The following is a 16,462-nucleotide window of genomic DNA, read 5'->3' as shown; positions in this document are numbered from 1 at the left end:
TAATAATAAATAAATAAATGAATATTTTTTGTAATTTTAACTGGCTGTAATTTTACATTCAGAGTTTTCATTTCATATTTGTACTATGTTGACCTCAAGGTTTTCTGAGCTTGTTTTTCATTGGGTTCAGGAAATTTGATACTGCTTGTAATAGCTTGTACTACTACTGGTGGTACTACTGCTGGAACTACAACTACTGAGGACACACCACATGTTTTGGTGTGGGTTATGTTATGATGTTGGTATGAAATATAAGTATCCTGGTTATTTGTACATGATTCCTACATAGTAGCAGTAGCAGCAGTAGATATGACTGAGCCAGCGGAACGATAGTCGTTCGGTTCTTGTTGCTCGCACTGGCGGAGTTTTTCAGCGTTGCACCAGTGATGTAACTTTCATTTCCTGATCGGCAAGGGTCACTCACATGAGTGTAGAGTTTTGCCCAGAGTCCAGTTTAAGAAGCTGAATCTTATTTTTACTATCACTTTACTGTATTTGAATGATGTTAAGAACGCTGTGTCGGGCCGGCGGGGCTCTTTTGCAGGTAAATTAAAATGTTATTTTATTTCCGGCTCTTTAGCTAGTTACTTAGTGTCATTCAGCGTGCAGCAGTGTGTTAATAATCCACGAAATGTCACTCTACATCCTGGTAGGAGTATCACGGAAGAAGTTAACAAGAGAGAAACCTTTTTACCTGACTTCTGACTGACATGTTAACTGTTTCTTCTGGCAAGAAAATTAGACTATGTTTAAACTTTACAGTGTTAACGTCTACATAATACACACAGTTGGATGCTGTTACAAGCAAATCAGCTAAACTGAAAGTAAAAACGGTACAGTACTCCAGGCATAGGTTTTGAGATATTCATGTTTTACTCATCTTAGATTTTGTTTTACTTATTTCAAAGATTGAGTTAGATATTTGTCAAGCTGAAATGCCAAATATCTGCTGCGTTCAATTTCCCCAGTGTGAGAATATGCTGGTTTTTGACACTGTATATTGAATCTCTTTGGATTTTCAGGATGTACGTAATAGAAATTTTGCTCTGGGAAATTGTTAGTGGCATTTTGTACTGTTTCTTGACTCTTCATAAACTACTGAATGAGGAATCATTGAAAAATGAATCAATAATAAAAAATAATAGCTAGTTGCAACCTCATCTTCTTAAATTATGTACAAGGGACATCATCATTTGCAGTCAGGACTTGGGTGTGAAAACCATGTTTTAACAATAGATTTATTTATTACAGTAGAATTTATTCATCAAGCTGACTTTCTGCAAATCTGATGGCATTTATTGTTGTAATTGTGTGTCTCTGTAGCAAACCCAGCGGACTGCGCCAAGGTTGTGGGTAACACCAGCACAGCAGCGATGGGCATCCAGCTTGCCCATGAACACTGTGATCCTGTTTGTGCCCCAACAGGAAGCCTGGGTGGTTGAGAGGATGGGTCGCTTCCACCGGATCTTAGAGCCGGTATCATCCATTATTCTCAATACCTACCATACTCCAAATACAAGTTAATTAGAAGGCATTCTTGCAAAAATAAGATATTCTCAGTTGTCTGTTTATTAGACACACCTAGCTAAAATGAATGTAGTCCAATACAACAACCCTTTAATAAATTAGCCTTCATGAAGATTATAATGTTCAGTTTTTTTTACTGTTTTTCAAGATTCAAGGATGTGTTTTGTGGTGCTGCTGAACTGTATTGCATTATATGGAGAGATGATTCTGTTCTTTAGCCTTCCCTCATTAATATAAATTGGGTGGACAATATTAATAGAAACACCTGCTGATGGAATATTGACTTATTTAAATCACAATATTACGAATTTTAGGCTGAATTTTACTTTGTTTTTCATCATGACCAAAACTCTGATATTGCAAAGTACAAGAACTCATATATTTTCTGCTTGACTTCTTCTAGGGTTTAAATTTCCTCATACCCTTACTTGACCGAATTCGGTATGTGCAAAGTCTCAAAGAGATAGTGATTGATGTCCCGGAGCAGTCTGCTGTATCTCTAGGTAAGTAACACGATGCTTCTGTCACGGGAGGATGAGAGTGATGGCAACTTCTCTTTGTGGATCATCCATCATTTTCTTGAGGAATATGCAGTTTAGCCTGAGGGACAAAATTTAATAAAAGTGTGAATTTCCTTATTTTTACAGATAATGTAACACTACAGATTGATGGAGTGCTTTACTTAAGGATCCTAGACCCTTTTAAGGTATGCTTGAAAAATGAGAACTGCTATACTCTGATAATATTGATATAAATGTTTGTTTTTTTTAATCTCTCAGTCACTTGTGTTTGTTCCCAGGCCAGTTACGGTGTTGAGGATCCAGAATATGCCGTCACACAATTGGCACAGACCACCATGCGTTCTGAACTGGGCAAACTCACACTGGACAAAGTGTTCAGGGTAACAACAAACTACTGCTGCATCTCATATTAGCAGTGTTACTGTATTCTTAAAATAAAATGTGTGGTGGGGATTTTTGCATTTTATTTCATTATGGTTTTTTTTTTTCTTTTAAGGAGAGGGAGTCCCTAAATTCCAACATCGTCCACTCCATCAATCAAGCTTCAGATGAGTGGGGAATTCGTTGCCTCCGTTATGAAATCAAAGATATACATGTTCCACCTCGTGTCAAAGAATCCATGCAGATGCAGGTGAGGGTAATATGTTGACTCTGAAAGAACAGGTCTTTATTCTGTTTGGATTTCCTTTGCAGGCCACTCTGAAATTCAGCACTATGCCGGTGAATGCTAGAGAGACCCATTAATCACAGAAAAAGTTTTAACAAACACATTTTATTCACTCTGTGTAGGTGGAGGCTGAGCGTAAAAAGAGAGCCACGGTGCTGGAGTCTGAGGGGACGAGGGAAGCGGCCATTAATGTCGCTGAGGGTCGTAAACAAGCTCAGATCCTGGCCTCAGAGGGAGAAAAAGCAGAGCAGATCAATCAAGCGGCTGGTAGGTGCATTTAGTTACACAATATAGTTTTTTTTTTTTTTTTTTTTTTATCTTTGTGGTTTGTTTGCAGTTACTGTGCTTAGAGGGATGGCTCTTTTCTCTCATATCTGTCGCTCTAACTGAGGTTTTAAATTGAGGTTGTTGGGCTGAAAATACTTGAATTACTGACACAATGCAGATGATTACACGGATTATATGTTGCCAATTAAATACTTGGTTCCTTCCAGGTGAGGCCCAAGCTATCTGGGCCAAAGCTGAGGCAAAAGCAAAGGCCATCCGTCTGTTGTCAGAGGCTCTGACTGAGCAGGTGAATAGTAATTTTTGTTTTTCTAATGCGATAACCTTGCTCACAGTCTTATTTTGGTTAATTTTGATGATGTTCTTTGTGCGTTGAGCAGAATGGAAATGCAGCGGCCTCGCTAAGTGTGGCCGAGCAGTATGTGTCTGCTTTCTCGAACCTCGCCAAAAAGTCCAACACCATCCTTCTGCCCTCTAATACTGGTGACATCAGCGGAATGGTCACACAGGTATCTATACATGCATTATTATTTTTGTTCATGTTCAGAACAGGGCCACTTTAATAGAATTGTCCTGAAAGATATATGTTAACAGCATCTAGATGAATTATCTTTGTTGCTTTTGTTGTCGTCAGTTGTAACGTTAATGACTGTCGCCATTTTCCTGCTTCTCAGGCCATGACCATTTACAGCACGTTGGCAAAGACGAGCCCAGCAGTTGCCAAGACAGAAGCGCTGGAGGAGAAGAGTGAAGAGCTTCAGAACCAATCGGAATCAACTCAGTAGCAGTCGAAGTCAAAATGAACTCAAAGCAGTAAATGACACAGAACCAGAGGAGGCAGTTTATGTGTCAGTCGGCGGGGGCTCCAAGGCATTGCTGCGTGACTGAAGGTTTCACAAAACCACATGTTTTTAGGTAAAAGGATTTGTAATCTTCACTGTTCAGTTATTGTCAGATTGGGAAATAAACACCAGCCTCCAGCCAAATATACTCATAGCAGTGACTTTAAAGGTTTTGAATAGAACCGCACTACTTTCATTAATTTGACATTTGATAAAACATTCAATCATGTTTAATATTTTCTCCTCTTTGCAACCTGTGCTCCTGGGCTGGCCCAAATATCTGTTTTCAGGTTCTGTGGGTTCATTAGTATTAATGCGGTAAACACAGTCAGCTCAGGTCAACCATCTGCTTTCAGTGTGGCTAGTTTACAGAAATCAGTGCCAGTGATCAGTGAGTTCTTCAGCTGTTTTCTGCATCTTTGGGACCAGCACCTTTTGAGTTGCTACATTCGATGGCTGGCTGGATGTCTCAGAATGGTAGGAGGTCTAGTTAAAGCGTAGTTAATTCACAATTTGGCCTGTGTTTGATTAAAACATCTCCCTGAAAAAGCTAAACCAATAGTTGCTTGAGAAATAGTCTTGAGAATGTGTAAAATGATTCAGAAATAATTCCCTCTTGATAATTAGTTAGTATACAAAGTCAGCCCTAGGAACAAATGTTCCTGTTTATAGCTATATTCACCTCTTATGTCTTATGGGTATATTTATTAAATTTCAAGGTTCTCTGCAAAGCTAACAAGTTCGTCATTTCATAGGTTTCTTTCATACTTACAACAGGTTTATGGAACATAATGCAAAATAAAATTGGCACATCTGAGTATGTGTCATTTGAGACTCTCACAAAGTGATAAAACTTCATTAGAAGGTTTAAGATGTGGTGGAAAGGGATGTTGTGAAGCACTTGTTTAAAAAATATACAGTGATGTTAGAAGACAATGGTGTGAAACGACTCATGAGAAACTACTGGACTTCTTTAAATGTAATGTGTGGAAAATGTTATGCAGAAAAAACTCCCAGCATAATAAAATAAAGTTGTTAAGTTGGTTAACTAGGTGTGTTTTTCATTAAATATATTGTATTTTTTATTATGTATTTACCACTTAAAATCACAGTGGTAATCCAGGTGTGGTACAAATATCCCAGTGTTTGTTCCATGGGGCATGATGGAGAGAAACAAAATGCCAGATTTCATACTATCATTTGACAAGAGTACACTAAATGTAGCTTAAAATGATTAAAGAACCTATAACCATAATGGACATGGGACAGACTTCACTTAGAATCTACTTACTGTTTACTTATTTAACAAAAGATCTTTAGATTTTTTTGAATGAGTTTTTGTGTTCTTGAAATAGTGACAGTGACACATCTTTGCTTCCTCCCTCCCTTTGCATAGTTTTTGAGCCCTCTACTTTGCCTTACAGACATAAATATCTGAGGTGTGTAGTTTCATTTGCATTGGACTTTATTGCTTCGTAATTATCACAAATACTGAAAGTTTTTCAGTAACATTGGCAATACTTCATTCATTTACATCACTGATTTAAATATCAGAAGTATAAAAACGTATATTCATGCAAACTAACCACGGACAAAACATTTAATTCTTGTCCACACGTTCTTCCTTTAATTTCTTAATTTTTAAGGATTTATAGACCTCATACGTGATTTGGTTTAGCCAAAGAAGAAGAAATACTATTTCTGCGATTATATTGTAATTGATGTTTATATTTTTCTATCCAACGACTGGGATCAATTTGTGCCTGAATACCGAGTTCAGGGAAGCAAGTTCCGCCGTGTTACAAAGAAAACCGTCCGCCGTGAATTTCCGCCGGGTTCCATGCCCACTCAAGTTCCTAGCCGTCACCAGCCATCTAATCTCATTGTACCGGAGTCCCAATGAAGGTGAGGGTGGTGTCACGTCGTTCTCTGTTTACCTGACATACCTGTGCCCCTGTGTTGTTAACACACACACACACACATTCACGTTCACCCTGCGGCCGAGAGAGGACGAAAACCACACTGTACAAGGTCAGTGACAAGAGCGAGGCGACCTAGCCGCGGCTAACAGCGTTAACTTAGTAACGTTAACCGTGCCCTTATCTTAACGTTAGCTAGTTAATATTACCTGTCACGTCTGAACACCGCGTGCCGTGTTTACTGGTTTAGGTGAAACTTGAGGTCTCTGTGAAGTTACACGTTGCCAGCATTAGCATCTCGTGTAGCAGGTGACACTAACAGACCCACTGTTCCCTTGACTTTTTTACCTTGGTGTGGAACAAGTGTGCCTGAATTTCACCTGTGCTGCTGTGTGTTTAGGATGAAGGGGCTCCCAGTGCTGTCCCTGCTCCTCTGCATATGCGCCATGTACTTTGTGGGCATTTACCTGTTCGTGGGTGGGTTCCTGCTGGTGAGGCTGGAGGTGAACAGGACCAGCACCTGCGGAGACGTACTGCAGCCCGGAGAGGAGCCAGTGGACTTCTGCCGCGTCCAGCCTCGTTTCCGCAGGGCTGTCCTCCTCATCATTGACGCCCTTAAGATCGACTTCGCCCGTTTTGACCCCAACAACACGACGCCCCGACCATACGAGAATAAGCTGCCTGTGCTGGAGGAGACAGCCTCATCCAGGCCTTCTCACAGCCGGCTGTACCCCTTCCGTGCTGACCCGCCTACAACCACCATGCAGAGGATCAAGGGCTTCACCACTGGCTCCTTGCCCACGTTTGTGGATGTAGGTAATAACTTTGCGTCCAGCGCCATCTTGGAGGACAATCTCATCCACCAGTTTGTTCAAGTAGGTGAGTAATTACACAGGTGTATACGTATAAGACGGTATAAGACAGTCATGCATGACAGATCATATTATTTGTAGAACTGAGGAGGAAAGTGGGTTTTCAAAGAGGTTTATTGACAGCTGAGGGGAAACAGTGTCTATCAGTTCTCAGTGTGTGTTGAAAACTGCTGCTGTACTGTGTCTTTCAAGCATTTCAACTGTCTAGCTACAAAACAATGAATGACTTTGGAACAGGTGTTGCCAGAACAGCTGTTGTATAAACTCTTTTGGGTTCTGGGTGAGCTACCAGAGCACAGAGCAATCCAGGGCTCAGAAAAAGAGTAAAAGGGGAATAATAAACCACTGTTGCAATCACAAGAAAATCTGTTATGACAGCGGTGCTAGTGTATTTATAATATATCACAAAAGCCTGATATATCACAATACTGACCAAATCGAACTGAAAATAAGACATAGAACTTTAAAATAGAAGAGTTGAGATGTTTTCTAGTCTAGAAATCTAGAAATGCTGGAGGTATCATCTCAAATTTAATGTGAAATATGCATGTAATGAGTCTTATTGCCACACAGATGTGTTTTTTTAAATTGTATTTTTCATATGCTTTGCCAAGTTTTATAACTTAAGTGAAAATGTCATGGAATAACCTAATGGCACTGTCTGATTTTGTTCATTTTAAATGTGTGTATCCTAACACAGGCAAGCGAGTGGTGTTTATGGGCGATGACACTTGGGAGAATCTTTTTCCTAAGAAGTTCTACCGCTCTCTGCCCTTCCCCTCTTTCAATGTCAAGGATCTGCATACAGTGGACAATGGGATCCTCCAGCACCTCTACACCACCAGTATGTATTATTTAATATGCTTTTATGGAACTATAAGAACATACGTTTTACACCTGCCCGGAGAGCTATGCGATACCATAAGCACCTGGCATGTTAATGATATGTAAAGTACATTTACACAATTTGGTGCCCTTTTGTTTTCATTGTTATTTTATTGTAATCAACTAAATTGATGCTGAGACGTTAAAAAAAAAAAAAAAAAAAATGTTGCACATTGTCACACCCCAGTGGTAATGTCAAAAAACTGTCAGACAACAATTTTGGCAGCCCTGAGGCAAACAGTCTTAGGACTAGAGGCATTTCTTATTTATGGAAGACTGTGGCCAGGCCTGTATTGTGTTTGCACTTCATGTCTCTCCATCTGTCCCTTTGTGTTGGTTCTGACAGTGATGGGTGGTGATTGGGATGTCCTGGTGGCTCATTTCCTTGGAGTGGATCACTGTGGCCACAGGTTTGGTCCCGACCACCCGGCCATGGCTGACAAGCTCACCCAGATGGATGGGGTCATCAGGTGAGACAACAGTACAGCTGCTACCAGTTTGTTTCACAGCATCCTCCAGCTGCTGTCATTATCGTGTGCTGTCAGAGTGTTCCTGTAGTACTACAGATAATCAGGTCACATATAGTGACACTGATATTGTAAAACGTTGACCCAGACAGTCATGGACAGTATGGAAATAGGACTTATTATGAATGACATGAAAGGTGTTTATTATGTTAATCTTAGCTGGGATGTTTTTGAATTTTCCATTATTAGCACTGCTGGTGAAAACAACCAATATAAAATTAAAATCAGCTGATTTGAATTTGAGAATTCATACATTTTTATAGAAAAAAATGGAAGGAAGTGAGATGACTGTCTTTGAATATTTCCTGAAACCATATTCATCCTTTTCCTCCAGGTCTGTGATTGACCGTCTGCAGAACGACACCCTCTTGGTGGTGATGGGAGATCATGGGATGACGGACACTGGAGATCATGGTGGAGAAAGTCAGAAGGAGACTGATGCTGCCATCTTCCTCTATAGTCCTGCCCCTCTGTTTCCGGGACCCCCATCAAAGGTCAGTAAACTAGCCAACTTTTTCACAGTCAGTTTTAATTTGATCAATATAGTCATACAAAAGAATGACATTCAAAATTATTTTGTGATCATATACTCATAGCCAACCAATCAGTCTTAAGAAAAGCCTTTGTGCATTTTAAACAAGTTTGTTGAAGTGTAGAGGCTCAGGGAAGAGTTAATTCATTATTTTAAATACAGGCACAAGGAATTTGGTTTATGCATCTACTGTATGTAAGGAAAAAGATAAAGACAAATGTAAGGAATAGTTTGGATGAATCATTAATTGTTACTCAGCCCACACATTTAAGAGCTTTCCATAATGCTCTTTATACAGTATTTGCCCATGTTGTCTATATCTAATTAAAAGATATTAAGATGATAAACATAAAAAAGAAACATGGTGTAAAATCTAATTTCACATACAGTGTACACACAATAAAATCATAGATCTCTTGAAAAAAAATACAAATAAGCCTGTTCTAGCCCATTCCTAATGTTAATTAAATAATTTACTGTTATCACTACTATTATAAATATGTATACAATTCAGGAATACATCATTTTTCAAGGTTGAGAATTGAATAAATAATAAAAAGCAGAATGATAATGAAAAAAAAAATCAAAGTAGGCTGAATTGAAATGTCTTGGTTAGACTAAATTTGGTTGGTTGTCCCACTGACTTCAGATTTCACTCTGTCTCTGTTAAAAAGCACATTCCAGTAACCAGTTAACTAAAAGTAAATGCAGAGCAGAGTGAGAGATAAGCACAAAGTGATGAAAGTTCACAGAACAGACTCATTATATTCCATATATGCTCAGTCACAGCTGGCAGCGAGAAACTTGACTCTTGAACCCTCTCACAGAACAAGAACATGCTGTCGAACAACGGCGGCATATCAGCTCAGTCCACAAATGAGCAAATAAAGAAGCAGAACAACATGAAAGATCCCGTAACTATTTGCCCTTATCTGTTTGTGTGTTTGCTTGTCTTTATTTTATCAGCAAATACACATTTACGTCATGTTTGTCTCTCCAAATCACCGGAGCGTTTGCTGTCTCACAAACATGGAGCATCACACCATTCCTTGCATGAATATTTCTGTTCATGCTCGGCTGTGCAGTTCCCTGAATCCGCTAAATTGATGCTGGCAGGTGGTCTCTGCCATTTCAGGGATAAAGACGGATCTCACACTAGACAAAGTAAACTTCAGCACTGATTTCCATAATTGCAGTGCAATAATACATTGTAGAAAAATTGCGCGTTACATGAGCACACAGAAAATACCACTACTAATAATGAAAGGGGACATTATTGGGCATGACGCCCTATGAGACGCTGAGACACTCACTTACCAATCAGCTTTTCTTTTTACAAGGAGGGAGTTAATCCACCAATCTTACCGATGAATGTCACTGCAGAGGTAATTGACCACTTGAGTTAATTAAGACATTTATTCATAATCTGCTTGCAGTTAAGGGAGTACACCAACTTTGGGGAAATTAGCTATTTGTTGTTCAAAAAATATGTTGATGCTTGTTTCTGCGAATAGTAATTATAGAATACAGACTAACCTTGACCTGTTGATTTTTATTTTCTGAAAACAAAATTTCAGTTATCTTCCTTTGCTGTTGAAAGTGAATTCTGTTTTGTGATTATTTTATGCATATTTTACTGGTGCTCTAACTAGGTCTGGTAACAAGCAGCACTACAAGAACTTTGCTAAAAGAATTTAGTGTAAAAATGCCAACGTTTTAATATTAATCTGCAACTGTCTGATCAAAGAATAAGGAAACAAAGTCACAAATCTGACCAAACATTTAATTCCATATTTTTGGACTTGACAGTTTCTTTGATACCAAACTTTATTCTAAACAAGCATGGCAAAATTGAAATACTTACTAATTACATTTAACTGATCTCCCAGCCTCCTTTTCTTAGTTTATGTTAATGTGCCTCTCTAACGGTTTACCACATGCTGGGTAGAGCTGTCTACCAGAGACAGGGTTTTTTTGTGCAAATCTTCTCATTGCATATCAGACATCTCAGAGCATCAGAGCTGCTCCTTTTAAGTCACACATGAAAAATGGTGCAAATTTCTCATTACACTGCAGCCTTTTGAAACACAGATAAATGGAGTAGTAAACTGACATGGCAGGCTTTTATTTTCTCATGTTTGTAGAGTGAACAGGATGTGGTGCCCCAGACTGACCTGGTGCCCACCCTGGCTCTGCTGCTGGGAGTTCCCATCCCGTACAGCAGCGTCGGGCAGGTTCTCTTGCCTTTATTCCCTCCCCATGGGCAGACAGAAGGTGCAGTTGGAGGTCTCAGCCAGCTGGAGGCACTGTGGATCAATGCAAAACAGGTAGTCTGCTCAGTTAGGAGTGTTTCCATACAGAAAAAAAAAAAAACTTCAGACTTCACATATCCTGCAGCATGTTCTTTTAATTGTGGGTTTTAGGTGTTTTTTCACCTCATGTCACCGTTGTGTTTCTGAAGGTAAACCGTTTCCTGGAGACATACTCTGGCATGGCCAAAGACATCCCACCAGAGAGCCTCTCTCAGCTGAAGGATGAATTCACCCGTCTCTCTTATGAGTACCTTACCACAATTAGAGAGGGTCGGTCACCCTCCCCAGAGCTGGCTGCCTCGCTGCAGGCCTACCTCACCTCTGTCAGAGACACCTGCCGAGCTACCTGGGCTCGATTCAACCCTTTCAAGATGGCAGCAGGTTTAGCCATCCTGGCGTTTGCCTGCTTGATGTGTTTCATCCTGTCTGAGCTGTCCGTGGTGCTGATCAGGGAGAATGGTCCTGGACTGAAGGCTCCAGTTGCCGTGGCACTAACAGCGGGGGGTTGTACGGTTGCGGGTCAGTTGCTCACGCAGGGCTACATCGAGGTAGCTTGGTGCGTGGCAGCTGCTGCCCTCAGCTCTGAACTTCTCTTGCTCTGGACAGCTTGTCGATCTAGACCCAGTGCAGTGGCAAAGAATGGCTCTAAAGCTCCAAAGTGTTCGCGCTGGCTGACCCCACGTCATCTCCTCATTCCCCCTCTTGTGGTTCCACTTCTCCGTTGTGCCTCCCTGCTCTCAGATAGCTACGTGATTGCTGAAGGCCGGGTAGTGACCTTTCTCATGTTCTCTCTGGCTCTCTATATTCCTATCCATCTCAACTGGGACGGCCTACTTCTACCCCCCAGCCATGACCCTCTGAAGTCAGCTGGGCTTCTGCCTTCCCCAGCCCTGTCTCCATCGACTGTGAGGAAAGAAAGCAGCACCCTGCTGACCTGTGTAGGACTCCTTGTTGGCAGCCTCTACCTCTCCCTGTCTTTTCACGGCTGTCGGGAAGAGCAGGGCTCCTGTCAGCCATCGCCGTTCCTCTCTCCTCTCTCTCGATTGCAGGACAGCCAGCTGAAGAACATCCACTACATCCTCTCTATCTTCTCCCTGGGCTTGTGGACATATCTCTTGAGACGTTGCCTCCGTCACTATGGTAACCTCAACTCCTCAGGTGGGACAGTGTTCACAGCCCGCTGGATCTTACCACTGCTGTCTGTCTGCCTGGGGCTCCACTGGGCTGTTAGTGCCACTCCGGAGGACAGCTTCAGGAATCTGGCCGAGCTGATCAGCCTGGCCCAGCTGGCCCTCCCCAGGGCCGCCTTCTGTCTCTTGGGGCTGGGGCTGTTTCTGATCTGGCTAGACCCTCTCACTGTGTTCGTGAAGACCAGGGCTGCAGCTACAGCCAGAGGTTCTTCCCTACCCCCGCCCCGCTACCGAGCCAGCACCGGCATCAGCCCCCAAGCCGAACTGCACCACCTCATCCCCCAGATCTACCAGCGCATGCGTCGTTCCCTGGACGATGGAGAGCTGAGCAGGGGCAGCGAGGTGGACAGCGGGCCTGCAGTGGAGGCTTACGGGCTTGGAACTGTATACTCTGCCCCGTTGCTGCTGTTCTGCGGCCTGCTGGGAATTGGTTTGCTGCTGCTGCACCCAGAGGGCATGGCTCTGTCTTTCCTTCTGCTGCTGCTAGAAATGGGAGCCCTGTTACACATTCAGGCCTCCTCCACTACCCTCAGTGGCCTACATGGGACATATACTGGTAAGATATTCAAAATCACACATCTTTTGTTTTGCGCTTCCTTTGCCTCTTTTTCAGTCACAACAATTATTAGTATTGACATGCTCCTTGTTCTTTAACCTTTTACTCATTGTTTCCTCAGGCGGCTTTAATGTGCCCTGGACTCCAATAGTGATGTGGTCCCTGGCTGCCACCCAGTTCTTCCATGCCACAGGTCACCTTCCCACCTTCCCCTCCATCCAGTGGGGCGCTGCCTTTGTGGGATTCCCTGATGGACACACAGGCACCATACTGCCTGCCTCACTGGTTACCCTCAACACATTTGCTTCACACATCCTGTTTGCAGGTAGTTTACCAGACAAATGACAAACAAAGCTGCTAGTGAGTTTAATACAATTCATCAATCATGATCTTTTATTAAGTGGATGATGGAAATAGGAAAAAGATGGTTGCATCTGCAAAAGTAAAAGGATTCTGCTGGGACATAAGACAAAGTGCAATACAACACAGAACTGGAATACAAATTAAAGTACCAAAGTTAAAATGCCTTTATTATTGTGACTACTTATTAAAAATAAAAGCAATGCATACTCGTTATTTATTAAAAAAAAAAAAAAATAAAATAATAGCCTGTCAGTATAAATTTAACTGATTTACAGATAAAAATTTCACTTTTAACTTCATGTTAGAGAACATTTAAATTTCTATTTGGTGTAAAGTTGAAATCATAAAAAATGTCATCGTGGGTTAACATTTTGTCTCAATACGAGTGTCGTAATATGTCCCTCTGTGTCCATGTCTGATTGTCGTCAGTGGGTTGTCCCTTGCTGCTGTTCTGGCCCCTGGTGTGCGAGGTACGTGGCAGCAGAGGAGGAAGAGCTTGTGGGGAAGAAGGCGAGGACGCTGTGATGGAGATGAGACTGAGAGAAAACCCCCAGCAGTTCAGTTCTGCTCTCCTACAACTCTCAACACGCTACCTCTTTATTCACGGAGCACAGGTGCGACCATAGACCAAGAGATGTCTCAGGCTGTGTAATTAAACACATTGCAGTGGCACAATTGTCATCTGTTATTGTGTGTTTGGTCATCAAATTAAAATGTCTAGTTCAAATTATCAATCTATGAGTTGGGACAAAGTCACATTTTTCTGTGATGTTCAGTTTTTATTCTATTGTTTTTTTTTTTTATGTCTTTGGCTCAGTTCCACTCTTTCAATGTGTATCACATCACAGCACTCAGTTCCTCTGCTCTATCACAGGTCTTTGCTTCAGTCTGTGCAGCTGCTATCCTCAGGAGACACCTAATGGTGTGGAAGGTTTTCGCACCCAAGTAAGTGCCTGAATGGATTTTCCATCTCACACAAACTCACTGAGGATATGAACGCAGTATAACTCACAGTTCAGTGAATTTACATTGGTGAATACAGGACTTTTACACTGTGGAATATACATCCGGAATTCTTATCTTTTTTGAAACGTTATTGTGTTTGTTTTTTTCAGTTGCATGAATACTGATATAGATTGTTTCCAAACAATTTTAATTCTGAAAAATATTTGCTGCTAGTATTGTGTCACTTTTTTTTGAAAAATACAGATTTCAAAGGGTTTTTTTCTCCTTTCAGGTTAATGTTTGAGGCCTCAGGGTTCCTGGTGAGCAGCGTGTCTCTGCTGATCGGGGTCACATTAGTGTTGAGAGTAGACGTAGCCGTGGGCCGCTGGTTTAAGAGAATCATCCCTGATGCATCCAGGTAGCGACGGCACTGGTGCTGCTGCTGCTGCTTTATCACAGACGCCCACCGTGAGCTCACCGTGCCACAGAGAAAAACGGACATGGTGGTCACTGTAAAGTTTTTATATGGAAACATTGCCATCGGTGTCTAACATAAGGATCCCCACAAACATGTCATGTGAGGTCGCCTCTTACTGTAACTCTCTTGAGGGCTATGTTACTGACACTGAGGCCTGCCTCGTTTTCAGCCAGAAGGACTTTAGGACATCAAATGTTGGACTGAACGAACTCTGAGCATCTGGACATTTTTTTTTCTTCCATTTTTTTTTTTTTTTTTTTTTTGATAGTGTTTTTGGATAAAGGTTGTAAAGCACCGCACAAATATGAAGAGGGTTAAAGGCCTTTGAGGTCCAGAGTTGTATGTGATTAGGGAGAGAATAGTAGTTACTGAATGTTTCTCCTAAACTCCTGTTTTCTAACTTGATGGATGAAACTTTCCAAGCTCAACAAGCCACACAGTCTTGCAAGTGGTTCTTAGTGAAGCAGTTAAAAAGCTTCACTAAATACATACAGTTTACACAAGCTACAGGCCTGTCACAGCTGGCTAATAACCTCAGTATTGAAACAAAATTGGCCTTTTAGTATCTGGGGTTTTTTTTCCCCACCTCATAACTGAGGCTGATGTTACACTTATGTGCAACAGAGTGGCCAAACTGACGGTTGAATGTGATATAAAAAGCAGCTATGGAAGGAAGACTTTGACAATTAAATTAAGCTGACTGTTTTCCCACAGTGACGTAGAACTAATGAGCAGGTGAAGGTTCAGCGTCTGACTGCAGAAACTGAACCCAACGTCTGGAGCTACTTTATTATCATTTCGTAAAGCAGGTCAACTCCATTTGACGAGATCCATCCAAGTGCATTACAGCATGTCATTTAAGTGTCTGCTGGAGGAAGTTTTCCTTTTTTTTTTTTTTTTTTTTATGTTTTGTATTTTCAAGATGTTGAAATACCCAGTGCATCTGATTACTGCCAATTCATACTTTATTACAGTGCTGTTATTATAATTTTTTTTTTTTTTACAGTTTCTGGTACTTACTCTCTCATGGTCTTTTATTTTTTCTGATTCCTAACTCTAATGTCTATTTATAATTAAGATTTTTTAAATCACTGATTTTTCATTTTCTAATCTCAAATGGAACTATTGTCTTAATTGGGCCTCATTCACCTTGTCCCTGGAATAGGTGCCTAGCTTTAACAAATGCCTTTTTTCGTGTATGATGTCATTAATTTAGCAGGGCCATTAAATCCAGGACCTCCAGAAACACTGTCAGTGAATTTATTTCTACAGGACATCTGAGTCAGTCTCCGGTGTAAGATCTGTTACTGTTCTGCAGCTGTAGTCAGCAGCTAAAGCTCATTAGCTAATGCATGGTATTGAATGGGATGTTGAGCTCAGGTTGAATTAGCTATAATGCAATAGTACTGCATTCCTCAGGCTGTTATAAAAGGAGTAATTGGTCATGTAGAGCGACTGCTGTAGTGACCTCAGCTCAAGTGATGGTTTGGCTTGGTTGTGTGATGAGGGGGCACATTTTTTTTTTTTTCTGTTTTTAAAATGTTTAATATATAAATAACTGATTAATTCAAATGATTTTACAATCTGTGAAAAATGTAATAAAACTTTTGTACATGACATCTCTGCCTCACAGTAATTTAAATATACAGATTAAATTTATTCCCTATTATTATTTATGATCACGCATGTTTCAAATTTGAGATTATTTATCGCCATGCAAACTAATGTTTATTGATCCAGTGACTTGATGAAGGAAGTGGGTGCTGCCATGAGTTTTCTTTCTACCCATCATTCAGGGTGCTTCATTCATTATTCACAGAGGCTTTCCACATTTCCATTTCATATAACTCAGAGTTGCTGAAAGTCTCACTTGTACACAAGTGTTTGACAGGAAATTATCTAACTTCCACCAGCTGACCTTCATATCTGTACTTGTGGCTCATTCTACACTTTAAAAACATCCTTTAAGGACAAATTCCCTGATAAATGGATTGATCATGGACACAGCACATAAACTGCACAGGGTTGAGAATGTGGAAAT

The 16,462-nt window shown here is 41.0% G+C and overlaps 2 protein-coding genes across 2 annotated transcripts; both read left to right on the top strand.

The window, feature by feature from the left end:
* The first annotated feature begins 384 nt into the window (after positions 1 to 384).
* stoml2 (stomatin (EPB72)-like 2) lies at positions 385 to 4,890 on the top strand. Its single transcript, XM_056404011.1, has 10 exons — positions 385 to 544; positions 1,324 to 1,476; positions 1,931 to 2,030; positions 2,175 to 2,233; positions 2,327 to 2,428; positions 2,545 to 2,679; positions 2,838 to 2,982; positions 3,210 to 3,289; positions 3,381 to 3,509; positions 3,675 to 4,890. Exons 1-10 carry the CDS (start codon positions 500 to 502, stop codon positions 3,783 to 3,785), a joined length of 1,059 nt encoding a protein of 352 aa, XP_056259986.1. The 5' UTR covers positions 385 to 499; the 3' UTR covers positions 3,786 to 4,890.
* An 841-nt stretch (positions 4,891 to 5,731) lies between these two features.
* Positions 5,732 to 16,038, top strand: pigo (phosphatidylinositol glycan anchor biosynthesis, class O). The gene is made up of 11 exons (XM_056404010.1): positions 5,732 to 5,873; positions 6,162 to 6,640; positions 7,334 to 7,477; positions 7,865 to 7,988; positions 8,380 to 8,539; positions 10,722 to 10,904; positions 11,039 to 12,635; positions 12,757 to 12,960; positions 13,428 to 13,612; positions 13,873 to 13,943; positions 14,236 to 16,038. The coding sequence occupies exons 2-11, from the start codon at positions 6,163 to 6,165 to the stop codon at positions 14,363 to 14,365; spliced, it is 3,276 nt and encodes a 1,091-aa protein (XP_056259985.1). The 5' UTR covers positions 5,732 to 5,873; position 6,162; the 3' UTR covers positions 14,366 to 16,038.
* The last annotated feature ends 424 nt before the right edge of the window (positions 16,039 to 16,462 follow it).

Source organism: Seriola aureovittata, chromosome 18 (assembly GCF_021018895.1).
Source record: "Seriola aureovittata isolate HTS-2021-v1 ecotype China chromosome 18, ASM2101889v1, whole genome shotgun sequence".
Taxonomy (NCBI): domain Eukaryota; kingdom Metazoa; phylum Chordata; class Actinopteri; order Carangiformes; family Carangidae; genus Seriola; species Seriola aureovittata.
This window is presented reverse-complemented; position numbering and strand designations above follow the sequence as displayed.